The 13,763-nt window shown below is 45.9% G+C and overlaps 1 protein-coding gene and 2 long non-coding RNA genes across 6 annotated transcripts in view; 1 reads left to right on the top strand and 2 right to left on the bottom strand.

Moving 5' to 3' along the window:
* Enpp6 (ectonucleotide pyrophosphatase/phosphodiesterase 6) overlaps window positions 1–13,763 on the top strand; it is a 119,651-nt gene that overhangs the window by 93,555 nt on the left and 12,333 nt on the right. For all 4 annotated transcript variants that reach the window (XM_040731828.1, XM_021225207.2, XM_013110698.3 and 1 more), the window contains exons 4-6: window positions 2,532–2,673; window positions 3,097–3,276; window positions 6,148–6,285. In XM_040731828.1, the coding sequence (XP_040587762.1) occupies window positions 2,532–2,673; window positions 3,097–3,276; window positions 6,148–6,285 (460 nt within the window). The remainder of the gene's footprint in view (window positions 1–2,531; window positions 2,674–3,096; window positions 3,277–6,147; window positions 6,286–13,763) is intronic.
* LOC110340327 lies at window positions 534–8,441 on the bottom strand. Its single transcript, XR_002382124.2, has 3 exons — window positions 6,841–8,441; window positions 4,386–4,516; window positions 534–3,695 (listed from the first exon to the last, which is right to left on the bottom strand). It is a non-coding gene; the product is annotated as an uncharacterized LOC110340327 (long non-coding RNA).
* LOC121134130 lies at window positions 9,789–12,537 on the bottom strand. The gene is made up of 2 exons (XR_005871165.1): window positions 12,357–12,537; window positions 9,789–12,112 (listed from the first exon to the last, which is right to left on the bottom strand). It is a non-coding gene; the product is annotated as an uncharacterized LOC121134130 (long non-coding RNA).

Genomic DNA, 13,763 nt, shown 5'->3' with positions numbered 1-13,763 from the left:
GAGAGAGAGAGAGAGAGAGAGAGAGAGAGAGAGAGAGAGAGAGAGAGAGAGAGAGAGAGAGAGAGAGAAGACTGAAAACGGTGACATACTTCTTCCACACACCACCTAAACCTCCCTAGACAGCACCATCAGACGGGATATGGCTTCAAATGCATGAGACTGCAGGGGACATTTCTCATTCAAATCACTGCAGGTGGGTTTCCCAGACAGGGAAACTGGGCTGTAGAGACATTTTTTGCCATTCATCTGAGACATCTTTATTGAGAAGAGAAGCCAGGCTCTGAAACAATGTTTGTGCTCCTGTCAAAAGCTAATTTTCACAATTACATCTAACATGTACGTACTCCATCATTTATGAGAATTCTGCCAAGGGTCAAATCGGTTTGCTACTGAAGGATGGGAATAGCAAGGTGATAGGAGGCGATTATTAGAAACACGTAACTAAGAAAGAACAAGAGAAGCCGGAGAAAGATGAGATGTGTGTATTGACATATGTAGAAATACCAGTAACACTGAGAATAATCAAACCACAATTTCAGAAAATTCAAATTTTATTTGATCAGTTTTCTGCTAGCTAGTAGCTACCATTACAGGCTCTGAAAGATAGTCATGAATGAAGTCTGGTGACTTTTAAGCGAGTGTATCGGACAGTGCTCCAAGATGACACTGAAGGCATGCACAGTCATTTCAGGGTCCTTCTTTCTAAATAGTAAATCATCCTTCTTCAGAGTCAATAACTAACCATACCTTTAAATTGCTTCCATTTCCCCCTGCCCAATTCTCCTCTCTTCCCAACCTACTTCAGCAAGAAAAGTGCATATGACATTATGAACCTTTTATATTGCAAAGCAATCTAGACAGAATTATAAGGTGATAGGAGACTTGGGTGTCCCTGAAACCCTAGAGCTGGAGGCCCCCTGCAGCTTTCTGGGAACTGGGTTTGATGACCACATGTCCTTCTGGCAAGGTTCCTGAACCTCAAAGCAATAAATGGCCAATAACAGACGTGCAGGCACTTCTATCCAGCTTGCCTCACCCAAACCCATAACAAACGAGCTGACCTGTGATAGAGACCAGACCCACATCGGAAACAGCTGGCTACCAAGAATTTATCTGCTAAACTCCAAACAGGCAAGAGCTGTCAGCCCTGAGGGACTTCAGTCCCTAATGAATCAATGAAACCTTAACGCAGAAACCTCTCTTGTGTGTACTCCCTGTAACACAAGCATCCCAAATCAAGTGTTCCAGGCATCTGAGCTTGACAGCTTCCTGAAACAATGCCATCAGGTAAATTGTGACACTCTCCAGCTTTCTGACCACATGGAGATTTTCAGATGTGATAAACAGCCTCGGAGAAGCCAGCCTACACAACAGTGCGCTACGACGCTGCCATACAGTGGGTATTAAAATGAAGAGAGCTGGGTGTATTTCGTTAAACTCCAATGCCACGGTCAACCTCACATCTGATTAAGTCGCCAGTGTGTTAAGTGGGATTTTCCGCCCTATCCAGGACCCGTGCTGGAAGTGTGGACACCTAAACAGACGACGCAGTGCCCAAACCAGCACATCTGGAATGCCTAAGAGGCCAGTATGTAAAGTGGATAAATGTGGAGGCTTATCTCCAGGACAGGTTTTATGGAAGCTGCCATTGTGTTCAGATGCAGTGAGCCCTCCCAGTCACAGACTGTCAGCGAGTTTCCGCATATGGACGGCAGTCATACTGCCCAATACTGACTTCTCCCCCCCCCACCGCCTACACACTCACGGGGCCCAAGAGGGACCTTTTGTGTCTGACCATGTATAGATGCTCAGGAGGTTTGAATGAGTCATTCTCACACCAGGGAGTCTGAATAATGAGCATAGCACTTGTGAGAAAAATCTAAATACTAACATAACCCAATCCACACTGTGGAGGAGGCTAGTGATGGGCCTTACTAACAAAGGGTCAATTTGTTTTGTCCTAAAAAGAGAAAAGAACATCTGATGAATGATTTCACTTCTCTTGAAACCAGCGTTCCCTCCGAGCTGTTAATGATGTGCACCCCCAGAGAGCTCAGAAGAAAATATCGGCATCACTAAAGGATGTGTGGGACCAGAAAGAAGGGATGCCAGGCAGAGAATGTTCCGAATCTCTTCCCTAGTTTTCAAGATGGAGTAGATGTGGGTGGGCTTTCAAAGGCCCAGTGTACATTTCCAAGTCCCAGCTGTGTCTCAGAAATCTGCCAGGGAGTGGGAAACTTCTAGAACCCTCTGAAGTCTGCTTCTTCGTGTGCAATGCTATTTTGTGAGAACACTTGTACCTGTACCTCCAGGCCTGGAAACAAAGTTAACCCGTAGACACAGAGCACCTAGATAACGGTGTCTCCTCCTAGTATTGCCTTGTTTACGTGGACACGTGGGCTTTGACTGATCTACTGGGAGGTCTGCTTGGGGGTTCTCACACCTTCGCAGAGGGTCAGTGGGTCATTCGGGAGCAAGCTGCCAGAGGTCTCCTTCAACTGTGGGTCTCTGTCTCACTGTGTTCCCTCCAGGAGCGGCCGAGCTGACCTAGCAGCCATATACCATGAACGCATTGATGTGGAAGGTCACCACTTCGGCCCCTCATCACCTCAGCGGAAAGACGCCCTCAAAGCTGTGGACACCGTACTGAAGTACATGATCCAGTGGATCCAGGTGACCCAAAGCAAGGGCAGCTGACCCGGCATTTCCTCCTGTCATTTCTTGTCATCTCCATGACGGCCACTCCTTCATACTTCCTCCAACAATCTGTTTACTAGGCCAGTGTGAGGCCCTGTTTTCTTCACACTGTACTTTTTAGGGTGCCAAGAAACTTCTTATTCCATGGGTGGCCAGTGGGATTAAGCTCATCTAATACAGATTATTGCCTGGCTTGACTGGAGAGCTGGGCTGCTTCTTAGCACTATTAGTAAGTCTATTGGCCGGTTTATCCTGGACGTGGGGGTTAATCGTGGGTTTCAACTTTAGCAGTCTCCTTTCCCCTCTAACCAAAAGCTTAAAAGCACCTCTTTGCAAGGATGTGTGTGTGAAAGGACATTTGCCCAGTCAATGTGGTGACGTCTTGTGTCTACCCCGCAGGAACGAGGCCTGCAGGATGACCTGAATGTCATCATTTTCTCAGACCATGGGATGACGGACATCTTCTGGATGGATAAAGTGATTGAGTTGGGCAAGTACGTCAGCCTGGATGACCTGCAGCAGGTGAAGGACCGAGGGCCCGTCGTGAGCCTGTGGCCGGCCCCTGGAAAACACTCTGAGGTAAGACCCGCCATGATGGAGGGGAGGTGACAGGTGCCCACTGGCCCCCGGTTTGAGCTTTATCTTCTTCCTAGAGTTTTCTTAATAAACGGTGTAACGGGGTGAGGTGCACAGACTTTGGAGATCAGGTGACTGAGTTTGCCATTCATTTACCAAGTGACCTTTATGAAGGTCATTCATTTTGGGTGTGTGCTTTACTCTGTAATGGTGTCCACCTCCGCTGAATTTAATAAAAGTTAAATGAGACAAAGGATGCTCCATACTTTGCAAACACCTGGCACGTGTCAACACGCCCTTATCAGGGCTATTTTATCAGTGGACAAGCGACTGAGGGGGCTGCCAGAGTCAGACTCTTGAGAATGAAGCTGCAGCTCTGATCTGCATCCGATTCCTTTTCTCCGGGGCCTGGAGACACACAGCTGACAAGAGAAGACAGCATAGGCCACGTGTGTGCAGTGGGTCAGCCCTGACTTCCTGGCCACACCTCTTAGGTTCTGATCCCAGTTCTGCCATCAGCTGGGTACAAGGCAACGACAATCCTGGCCCCCCTGCACATGAGTGTGGCAGTGAGTGCCGCCTGAAAATCCATGGGAGTACACAGAAGCAGGCTGAAATCACAGTGAAGACTATGTATGCGCCCCGTAGGAAGCCCACCATCAAACGAGAAGGTTCCTAGGAGGGTGTGGTCAAGTTTCCACAGTGTGCAGATGAGGAACAAAATCCCCTTTCGGGAACTCAGTACCCTATGCTCACACTCTCAAAAAACAACATTTAGGGATGGCAGTGGGTGGTAAGGAGAAGGAGAAATGGGTGACACTCTTGGCTAACAACTTAGCACTCATGTAGCTTTACCACCTCCCAGTGCATGGCTGCCGCATCTGTCCACTCCCAGCGGAGCTGACATGGGCCAGGAAGCATCTGTCTTTCTTAGGGGAGGGGACGATGCCAGCCATGGGGGATCCAGGAGGATCCTGGGAGCTCCTGCTTTCATTCAGCCTCATGGCAACAGAACAGTTGCCTATGAGTAGTCATCACTAGCCAAAGGGTCCTGGTGGAAGCCAGAGTCTGGTCCTTTGGCCTATAGGCAGCCCCACCACCTCCTTGCTTACCCTCATTTGAGGTCTCTTGTCAACAACACCACTGCTCTTAGCCTTTCCACATTCACCAGGGAATGCCCCTTTTTTGTTTTCTTGAGCTCTGTAGCCAGGAAATGAAGTTTACACAGTGTCCCAGCAACTCTCTAAATATGAAAACAGAAAGAATATGTTAGACGTTGGCAGGTTCCTGGGAAGCAGCTCTGTCTCCCTGGCAAGGAAGATCATCTTTGTCTCCAATTTGGCACTTAGGCATGTGACACCTCCAGAATGCTTGGGCATCAACACTCAGGATCTGGGAAGAGCCATCCTTCAGCAGGATGCGCATCCCAAGCCCTGACAGCAGCCAATAGCAGTTGGTAACGGTTCAAAAGTGGGGGCTGTGTTTGGTGACAGTTGTGTCGTGTGACGGGCGCAACAATCTGCAAGACCTGTTTATGTCAGAAGATTTACACTTATTCAAAATAATTCTGCATCCTGTATACATCATTTTTTAGTCAAATAGGGGAGATTAATCCGTGGAGCTATGAACACCTTTCTACTCAGCAGCCCAAAGACTATTTTTTAAGATGTGAGTGAATAAACACAATTTTACGATTCAGGAATACATATCTGATTTGGCTAGTGGCCAGCAAACCAGCATTAGCAGGTTGATTTTAATTTTAGCCACAAATATTTGAGCTTCTGCTAAATATTGGAAGTGTGTGTAGACTTTACATCTTCATTATGGAATTGAAAATATGGTTAATAAACAATTCCTAGTGCTTTTAAGACTCACGTATGGGCAGGACATAATCTCAGTGACAAGTTAAAGAGCACATACCTTTTCTCTGTTCTCTGATTTTGGTGGTATTTAATGTCAGCCAGTCCTTTTTCGAAATTGCCACTTAATGTTAGTGCACAGAATTTTGACAAATAAGTTTCACTAGTCACTGCTTATTTACAAAAAATATATATGCATATTACAAAATAAAATACAATACATTATCTTTTACTCTCTAAGCAGTATAGGATAATGTTGCAGTGGTCACCTCATATTTGATAGAAGCAGAATGGTGGCATGACCTATGACATTTTCTAAAAGTCCTTCCCAGATCCCATGAGCTTTCTACCCTCTCAGAAAAACCACCAAGAAGTAACCATTTCCTGCATGGTTGTGTGGTTACTTGAGTTTTATATAAGAATCTTTGCAGTGTTTTCTACAACTTACATTATTTTTGCTCCATTTGAGATCCTTGAGTCTTCTACATGTCTTTGCAGATGAGATGTGTCTGTCTTTACTATGCTTCATAGCCCCTCGCCCCAGAACTGCAACGGTATTTCTTTATCTCTCCCCGTTATCTCTTTCTCTGCCTCTTCTGCTATGTGTCTGGGCTACTCTCTGCAAACATCTACAGGTGCACACACAGAGTTTTCCATTATGTTCCCTAGGAGTCCATCTCTTATGTCAGAGAGCATATGGATCTTTTACCTTCCTAGATAAAGCCAGCTTGATTTGCAAGCTATACAAGAGTCTGTCTTTGCACACACCTTTAATCCCAGCACTGGAGAGGCAGAGACAGGCTGAGCTCTGTGAGTTCAAGGCCAGCCTGATCTACATTGTGAGATCAGTTAAAGCCACATAGTAAGCCTATCTCAAGAAAAAAAAAGTGTCTTAATAATGTAGTTAAACTCTCTATTTCTTCCTCCCCTCCCCCCTCTCTCTATGTGTGTGTGTAATCTATCTCACAGGTCTAACATGAGTGTTCAAACAGCTCATTTTTGCCTTTCTTTGCAGATATATAACAAACTCAGTTCGGTGGAACACATGACTGTGTATGAAAAAGAAGCAATACCTAGCAGGTTCCATTACAAGAAAGGAAAATTTGTCTCTCCTTTGACTTTGGTGGCCGATGAAGGGTGGTTCATAACAGAGGTAATTATAAAATCTATGACATTCCCCTCACTGTTCAAACCCTATCCACAGCCCACAGGTAAGTAAGTTACTGACATCTTTTCTCGAGGAGTCCTTTGTCACACCGCTTCCTTGTTTAGCAAATCAAAAGGCTGGTTGAACCCAAGCTTCAGGCAGGAACCCAGAGTCGAGATTTAGACATGGTGACTCCAGATACTCTGTTTTGTAATAAATTGACCTTAACTCGATTACTCAAGCTTCCACACGACCTGTTTAGCTTAAAGCAGAACAATTACTGTGATCCGAAGCCATTGCTCTAGGGCAGTGGAAAGCCAGGAGAGCCCTGTGTTGCTTTCACCAGGTGAGAAATGTTTAGAAAACAGAACTGCATGGACCCAGGGCCCCCAAATTACCAGCTGGTTGCGTTTTTCGTTTTGTTTCTTATTTTTTAACAATCTAAATTATCTTTCACTTTTGGCTGGAACCCTAACTTGCCTCAGGCCTGCTGGACTTCTTCTTGTCCTCCTGGGCTCCAGGCTCAGGAGAATTCATGTGTGACTCTTACGAACGGCCTACCTTCCAGATGAATCTATGATCACACTGGGGATATGGTCCATTCCGGATGAGAGCATTCCTTCCGACATGAGTTTGAAGGTGGGCTGTGCTCGCATCAGACTACAGGGTGAAAGGAGTAGTAAGTGGCTGAAGCCAGTGATGTGTAGGACTCAAGACCAACAGATAACTAGAGGCAACGGGCTCCTCATGGGTGGAAACGGGCATTTGGGCAAGTGAGTGGATGGTGAATCAGTAGGGCATGAAATCACAGGACTCTGTGACATGTGCTTCAGTTATTGAGCAAGACTGAGTCATTCCTGTGTGTTCACAGGGAGAAATGTTTAGTCACCATGAACTGAAAGCAAGGCAGATCTGGTGAAACCACTGGCATCATCAGAAGGCAGAGGCCAGCCAGGCTCTACTTAGACTGAATCCACCTACCTATGTCACGCTGTTTACAGGGTCTCTTAAGATGGAATCACAGAGAGGATGGCAAGTTCTAGGCCAACCTGGTCTCCATAGGAAACCTTTATAAAAATATCTAGAGACATAAAGGGTTTCCAGAGAATCCTTCCAACACCACCACTTCCAGAAACTAAAATGTGACTCTTGAGTTTATCATCCTGTTTGAAGTTCACATGGACTGAGAGAGAATATTTTAAACTATGTCCTTGCCATGTATCATCATTCCCACCCCAAATCCCTTCATCATACAAAAAGCAATACAAAATAATAAGAAGAACACAATCAGGTTTATCCATGCCATGTATGGGGTCTGTAATATACAAAAACAATGTTTCTCAGCCCTTTGTGGAGCCCACAGGCAACTTGGTTAGAGGCCCACTGACATCAATCCATCAAGAAAAACCTCCAGAGTCACATAGCAAAGAACCTACTTGTTTTGTTTTGAAGCATCTTTCATTTTATAAAATTCTCCTAAAGTTGTTCTGAAGTCCTGGAGGTCAATCAATTGTGGTGATTAATCCATAGCAGGTCACCACTAGTGTGTTAGCATTACCATGTGTATCTGTCATTTGCTTTCTTATGTTTAGTTCAAGTGCTGAGGTTACAGAATGGAATGAGGGGAGACTGACAGACTATGGGGTTATTTGAGATAATTTGGTTGAAACAAGTAATGTGGGACCCTGAAACTATGGAATGCATGTGGGGAGGGCCTCTCTGTAAGAAACGGTAGGGTAATTACAAAGATGGGGTCTTAAAAGAAACCCATATAAACAAGAAATTCTTGTAGTGCAGTTTCTTTAAGGACGATGAAAATCTGCTCCTGTCTAGAAACGGTTAGCAACTTTCCCTTAGGTCTCATGAACCAACTGGTTGATGTGACTAGAAAATCCCTGTCTGGGTGAGACTTGCTTCTGAGATGCACTGTGCTGCCTTATTAGAAACCACAGTCACAGCACCAAAGAGATGCAGAAGCTGGGGTTAAAAGACAGGGCCTCCAAACAAAACATCAGAGAGGGCATGGGGCATGGCACAACAGGAGACCAGCAATCCACTCTAGGAGGCCTGGGGCAGCCTGAAAAAGTCTCTGCCTGTCCCTAGCTTTGGGTCCCACCCATCTCCCCACACTCACTCAGAGGAGCTGAGTCACGCTTCCTTGAAATTAGTATCTTCTCTTATAAGGTTATGTAATCCTATTATGTATTACTTTTGTGTGTATCACACATATTAATTTAAGTTATTAAAAAGTGAGAATCAGCCAGTTAGCAAGGATGCCCAGGTATTTCATGATGTGGGCTTAAGAACAAAGAAAACCCCATCTAAAAAAAAAAGGAATCCACACCATGGACAACTACATGAACAATTTTTTAAAATATATAATTAGGGCTGAGGGTGTAGCTCAGCTTGTAGACTGCTTGCCCTATCATGCAAGCCCTGGGTTCCATCCCCAACACCACATAAACTGGCCTTTGTGGTAAACACCAGCAATCCTAGCACACGGAGGTGGAAACGGGGGGGGGGGGAGGGGGGCATGGACGGAAGTTCAAGGTCATCCTTGACCACGTAGGAAGCTCCAGGCCTGCCTCAGATGCATGGCATCCTGTCTGGAAAGAAAGAAAGACAGGGGAGAAAGAAAGGAAAGGAGGGAAGGAGGAAGGGAGGGGAAAAAAGAAAACTTCAAGAGGAAGACTTGAGGTATTAAAGGTAGGTAAAGCAGGAGCTGAGCGTGGTGGCACATGCCTTTAATTCCAGAACTCCAGACTCTGTGGTCCACAGTGAGTTCAGGACAGCCAGGGATGTTACACAGAGAAATCCTGTCTTGAAAAACCATAAATAAATAAATAAAGATAGATAGATGATAAATAAATAAATTAATAAACGTAGAACAAAAAGTTAAAAAAAAAAGGAAAGAAGCCAGGATGGGAAGGAGATAGAAGGTGTTGGGGGCGAAAGCAGCCAGAATCCACCTTGAGCTGAAACCAAGCACAGTGTTGTTGGGCATAAAACAGGGTTCTCGAGTCTGAAGGAATGGGCTATACCCACAGTTCATGCAAAAAGGAGAGTTACAGGATCAAGTCTTGGTCCATCATGGTAGAGTAGGCTTGTAATCCAGCTATGTGGTGGGGGGAGGGGGAGGGGCTAATGCATGGAGGCAGGAGGATTGCAAGCTTCCCTAGGCTACAGAGAGGAAGACCCTGACTTCCAAATAAAAAGAGTAATGATGAAAAGGAGGCTTGGGAGTACCGCTAGCTCAGTGGTAAAGCTAACATCTAATTGAATCCCTAGTACTGTAGCAAAGGAAAGGAAAGGAGGGAAGGAAGGAAGGAAGGAAGGAAGGAAGGAAGGAAGACACAAAAATAAAACCAAGTTTTCATTCGTGAGTAGTTTCACAACAAAGGAAATCCTGTTGTAAGTAAACATTTAAAATTAACTCTATCACAAAAACTTACACACACACACACACACCACATTTTAAATCTAGGTTCTGCACATGAGAGAAAACACTGTTTGCCTTTCTACAGCTGGTTTATTTCACTAAACATGATTTCCAGTTCCATTCATTTTCTTGCAGATGCAGAAATGGTGAGCACGTCTCATAAACCTTTAAATAGCAATACCAAGTGTGAGAAGAAACCGTGACACTAATCTTGCTTTGTCATGCAGGGGTCATTAAAAAGCAAAGTGAACCTCCAAAAATACATCCGTGGACACTGAGTCATTTAAAATTTTTCACATTGTCAATATATCAAGAACTTCTCATTTTAAAATTTTCAGTCAACAACAGTGACAACAACTATCTTGAATTAAGCCCCTCCTAGGACCTTCCTTCAATCAGCCCCATAAGTAGTCAACAGGATCCCTGGGTTGTCCTAACTCTCTCAAGGTCCTTCCTGTCCTTGAAAGCCCAACTGAAGCCTCTCTCTCCATCAGTTTACAAGGTCCTAATAATCATCATTTGAGACTTTCTTGGGACTTCAAATCCTTCTGCTGGGTACCAATTCACCTGCTTCTTGACTGCCTGGTCTGGAGTGGAGATTCCTAGAGACAGGTCTTTGATAAGGTCTTTTGAGGTTGGCCTCTGCCCAGGAAGAGTGAATACTAAGTGTAGTAGAGTCACAGTATTTGTGAGTGGATTGGACAGACTAATAAATACCTAGACTGCTGCATTGACCGCTTACTCCAAGACTATTCACTTCATAGGTTGGTAAACAATTACCAAGGAAAGGAGAGCTATGTCAAGACTTCATCTAACTCTTAAGAGCTCTAGAAAAGATCTCAACTGGGAAGGTGTTGAAACTATGAGTGCCAAATCTAGCTTTAGTGAGCCCAGAATGAACAGGACATGTCAACTCACCCAGTCCCCAGCCAGCTTTCAAGGGCCAATTTCTGCGACCTGTCCTGGAAAGTGTCTACTGAGCTGAATAAAAGCAAGCTGGAGCAAGAGACTGGAAAGGGACTGTGAAGCATGTCACTTTATGTTCATCATCCCGGCCCCTGTGTCAGTTAAACAAGTGGGGACACACGGACCCAGGCATCTACAGGAGGCCAATATTTATCTACAGAGGAAAGACTTGCTTTGAAAACTAGTAAAGGGTATGACACACCAGGCTCAATTCTAAAGCCTGTGGCTGAATGGCAGTTAGGCCTAGGTCCAAAATATTTGGGGGAAATCAAGACAATCTGGGAAGCGTGGGTTCTGAGTGGTTATGGCAGCTAGAGTGGTATTGTCCAGGCTCAACTAATTGAGCTCCAGGAAGTCAGATGTAGAATGAATGCTACAACAGCTTGCTCTCCGCAGTGACTGGGGTCACATATGGAAGCTGTCTGGGAGTGCATGCCTCCCCCAACTCTCCTCAAAACGATTCAACAAATGTCATCCCAGAAAAGAGAAAGATGAATCCCTGGCCCTCTGAGTGATCTGTCCAACACTTCACTCTACCCCGGCTTCTCTTGACCCTTGCTGACTATGCTGTCTACCATTCTCGAGGCCACGGATTAAGCTATAGGTGGAAGGAGACTCTCCAAGGTCAAGTCAGAGGACCAACGCTGAGTAATTAAGTCCTGCTAAGATAGAAACAGAGTAACTGTTAGGATATCTCTTTGGGAGTGGCGTGTGGTGAACACATACACAAGTTTAAGACCACTGCTTCCCAGGGGCTCCTAGGGACCTGAAATGGGAAGACACCCTGCCTAACACTTTTTAAAAAAGCTAAGCCAATGGGCCCGTGTGGCCTTCTCTCAGATACAAAGTCTCTTCATCTCAGACATGGCACTAATAGCAGACCAAAGCAATCATTCCATGAATCAGTGAGGTTCCTGGTGGTACTGACAGGAGCATCTGTCACCCGCTAGACAGTCCAGGTGACTCCCGGAAGCCGTATGCCTGGAAAGCCTACCCCAGTTTGAGTAACAACTCATAGACAATGCATCCATGGAGCTCTGTGGATGACCCGCAGACAGCTGTGTTGCTCCCCTACCTCAGCGACCTCCCCTGGCCCAGCAGCCATCACCCGCTTCTGTAAGCTTTAGTGAATCCTCCAGCTCTCTGAGCTTCTTAGCCATGTACCTGGAGGTAGAGTCTTGAGTCTTACACACCCTACCCTTCCCTCCGGGAAGAATGCTGCGACTACAGACATGCGATGATCAGGAGAAAGCACAACTCCTTCTCAAGCCAGCACAGATCCAAGACCGGCTCTCAGCTCACAGGTGTTTTCAGCAGCGCCTCCCACGAGTGGGACGTTGTCGCTCCTCCTTCTCATTCTGAGTTACGCTGTGTAACTCTAGTGTCCCTCTCTTTTTGGAAGAGGGACACACCCGTGAAAAGCATGACCTACGAAAAGATAGTGTGTTGATTTGTTATTAGCTTTCTAATGCACCTTAAGCAGGCTTCACATTTTATTAATTTTAATTGGATTTCTATAACAAACTCTCCCCACCCTCTCCCCGCACCAAGATTAAAAGAAAATAACTTAAGGAGAAAAAGATTTATATACTCAGTGGTTTTGCTAGTCTGCTTTCTGTTACTGTGACAAAAATAGCTGAGTTAATCCTCTAGAAAAGACAAAAAGATTTACTTGACTCATTGGTCCTGCTTGGGGCCAACACCTCACACTGTGGTGGGAGCACATGGCAGAGGAGGCCCGTCCACCTTTTGGTCCTTGTGAAACAAAGAGAGAGGGAAAGGGACAAGGTCCAAGTATCACCTTCAAAGTCAATCTTCCAGTGATGCAACTCCCTCCCCCTAGAGCCCACCTCTTAAAGGTTCTGTCACTTGCCTTTGGTACCATGGCTGGAGATCAACGTTTTAACACTTCAGGCCTTTGGGGATAGTCCAGATCCAAATCCAAATAACAGCAGTGGCAGAAGAGGGAAGACGGTTAACACATAACAACCAGTGCTCCTCAGACACCTGCTTACAAGAACAGAGCCCAGTCAGAGAAAGCTGACTGCCCGGATAGTCCATTGGCTCAAAGCTGATTGTATGCTTGATTACGCCATCCCTGAAGCTTTGTGGCCTTTCTGGGAAGGGCTTCTCAAGCTGTACCCAGAGCCACATGGAAAACACATGATCTGACCTTGAGATATTAGTCAATAAAAACAAAGCCTATCTTCAGTAAATGATGAATTACTATTTAATGGTACTGGGTAGATGGCTTCCTGGGGTTTCCATGCTCCAATGGGGTGGAGGTCAAGCTCTGACACACCTGGACCTACAGAATACAGGCATCCAAGAGTGGGCTGTAGGACATGCTCAGAGTAGTCTACGCCCAGCCTGGCTTCTGAGCCACCAGCATGAACAGTGGGTGTTTACTTCTAAAGTCAGCCACCACAGCTGTGGCCTCCATGGGAAAAAAGACAAAGCAGGCATCAACCAAGAGGAGGGCACAGTGAGGTCCCGTGACAGGCCCTCTGTCCAGGGAGAGCATTCATTCCGGTCGCATGTCCACATCTCCAGAAGTCATTCTGTGGCTCAAGGAGGGACACAGAGGCCAGATGTCACGCACTGCCTCCCTGTCTCCTCGGGGGTACGTTTCCCTGAGACTCAGCAATCTGTCAGGGGAAATGGGAGCAAATGTAAGATTCAGACGTCCTAATGTACTCCAAACACACAATGGTAGGTGAGTAAAATGAGCCCAACAGAGCAAGGACCCTGTCTGTGTGCACACAGGAAACAATGCATCCACGCTGCTCAGGCTGCTTCCTCCTTTTCCCATCCTGTCCCCTCCACCCTCACTCCCAACCTGACTCCTCTAGGCACTCTTAGTTCACTGCAGATTAACACAAGGAGTCCCGGATGGTGGAATGTAAAGCAACAATCCCCAGCAAGGCCTGAACGAACCTCACCTGCTGACTGTGACGTGAACGTCACTTTTCCTTATTAACGCCAAGGATGGTTGAAACAGAGCTCTGATCTGGAAACTGCAACTCTTACCGTTTTTCCTCTGGCACCCCAAATGAAAGTGGGGGTACATCATGGACGT

Source organism: Mesocricetus auratus, unplaced genomic scaffold (genome assembly GCF_017639785.1).
Source record: "Mesocricetus auratus isolate SY011 unplaced genomic scaffold, BCM_Maur_2.0 Super-Scaffold_100026, whole genome shotgun sequence".
Lineage (NCBI taxonomy): Eukaryota > Metazoa > Chordata > Mammalia > Rodentia > Cricetidae > Mesocricetus > Mesocricetus auratus.
This window is presented reverse-complemented; position numbering and strand designations above follow the sequence as displayed.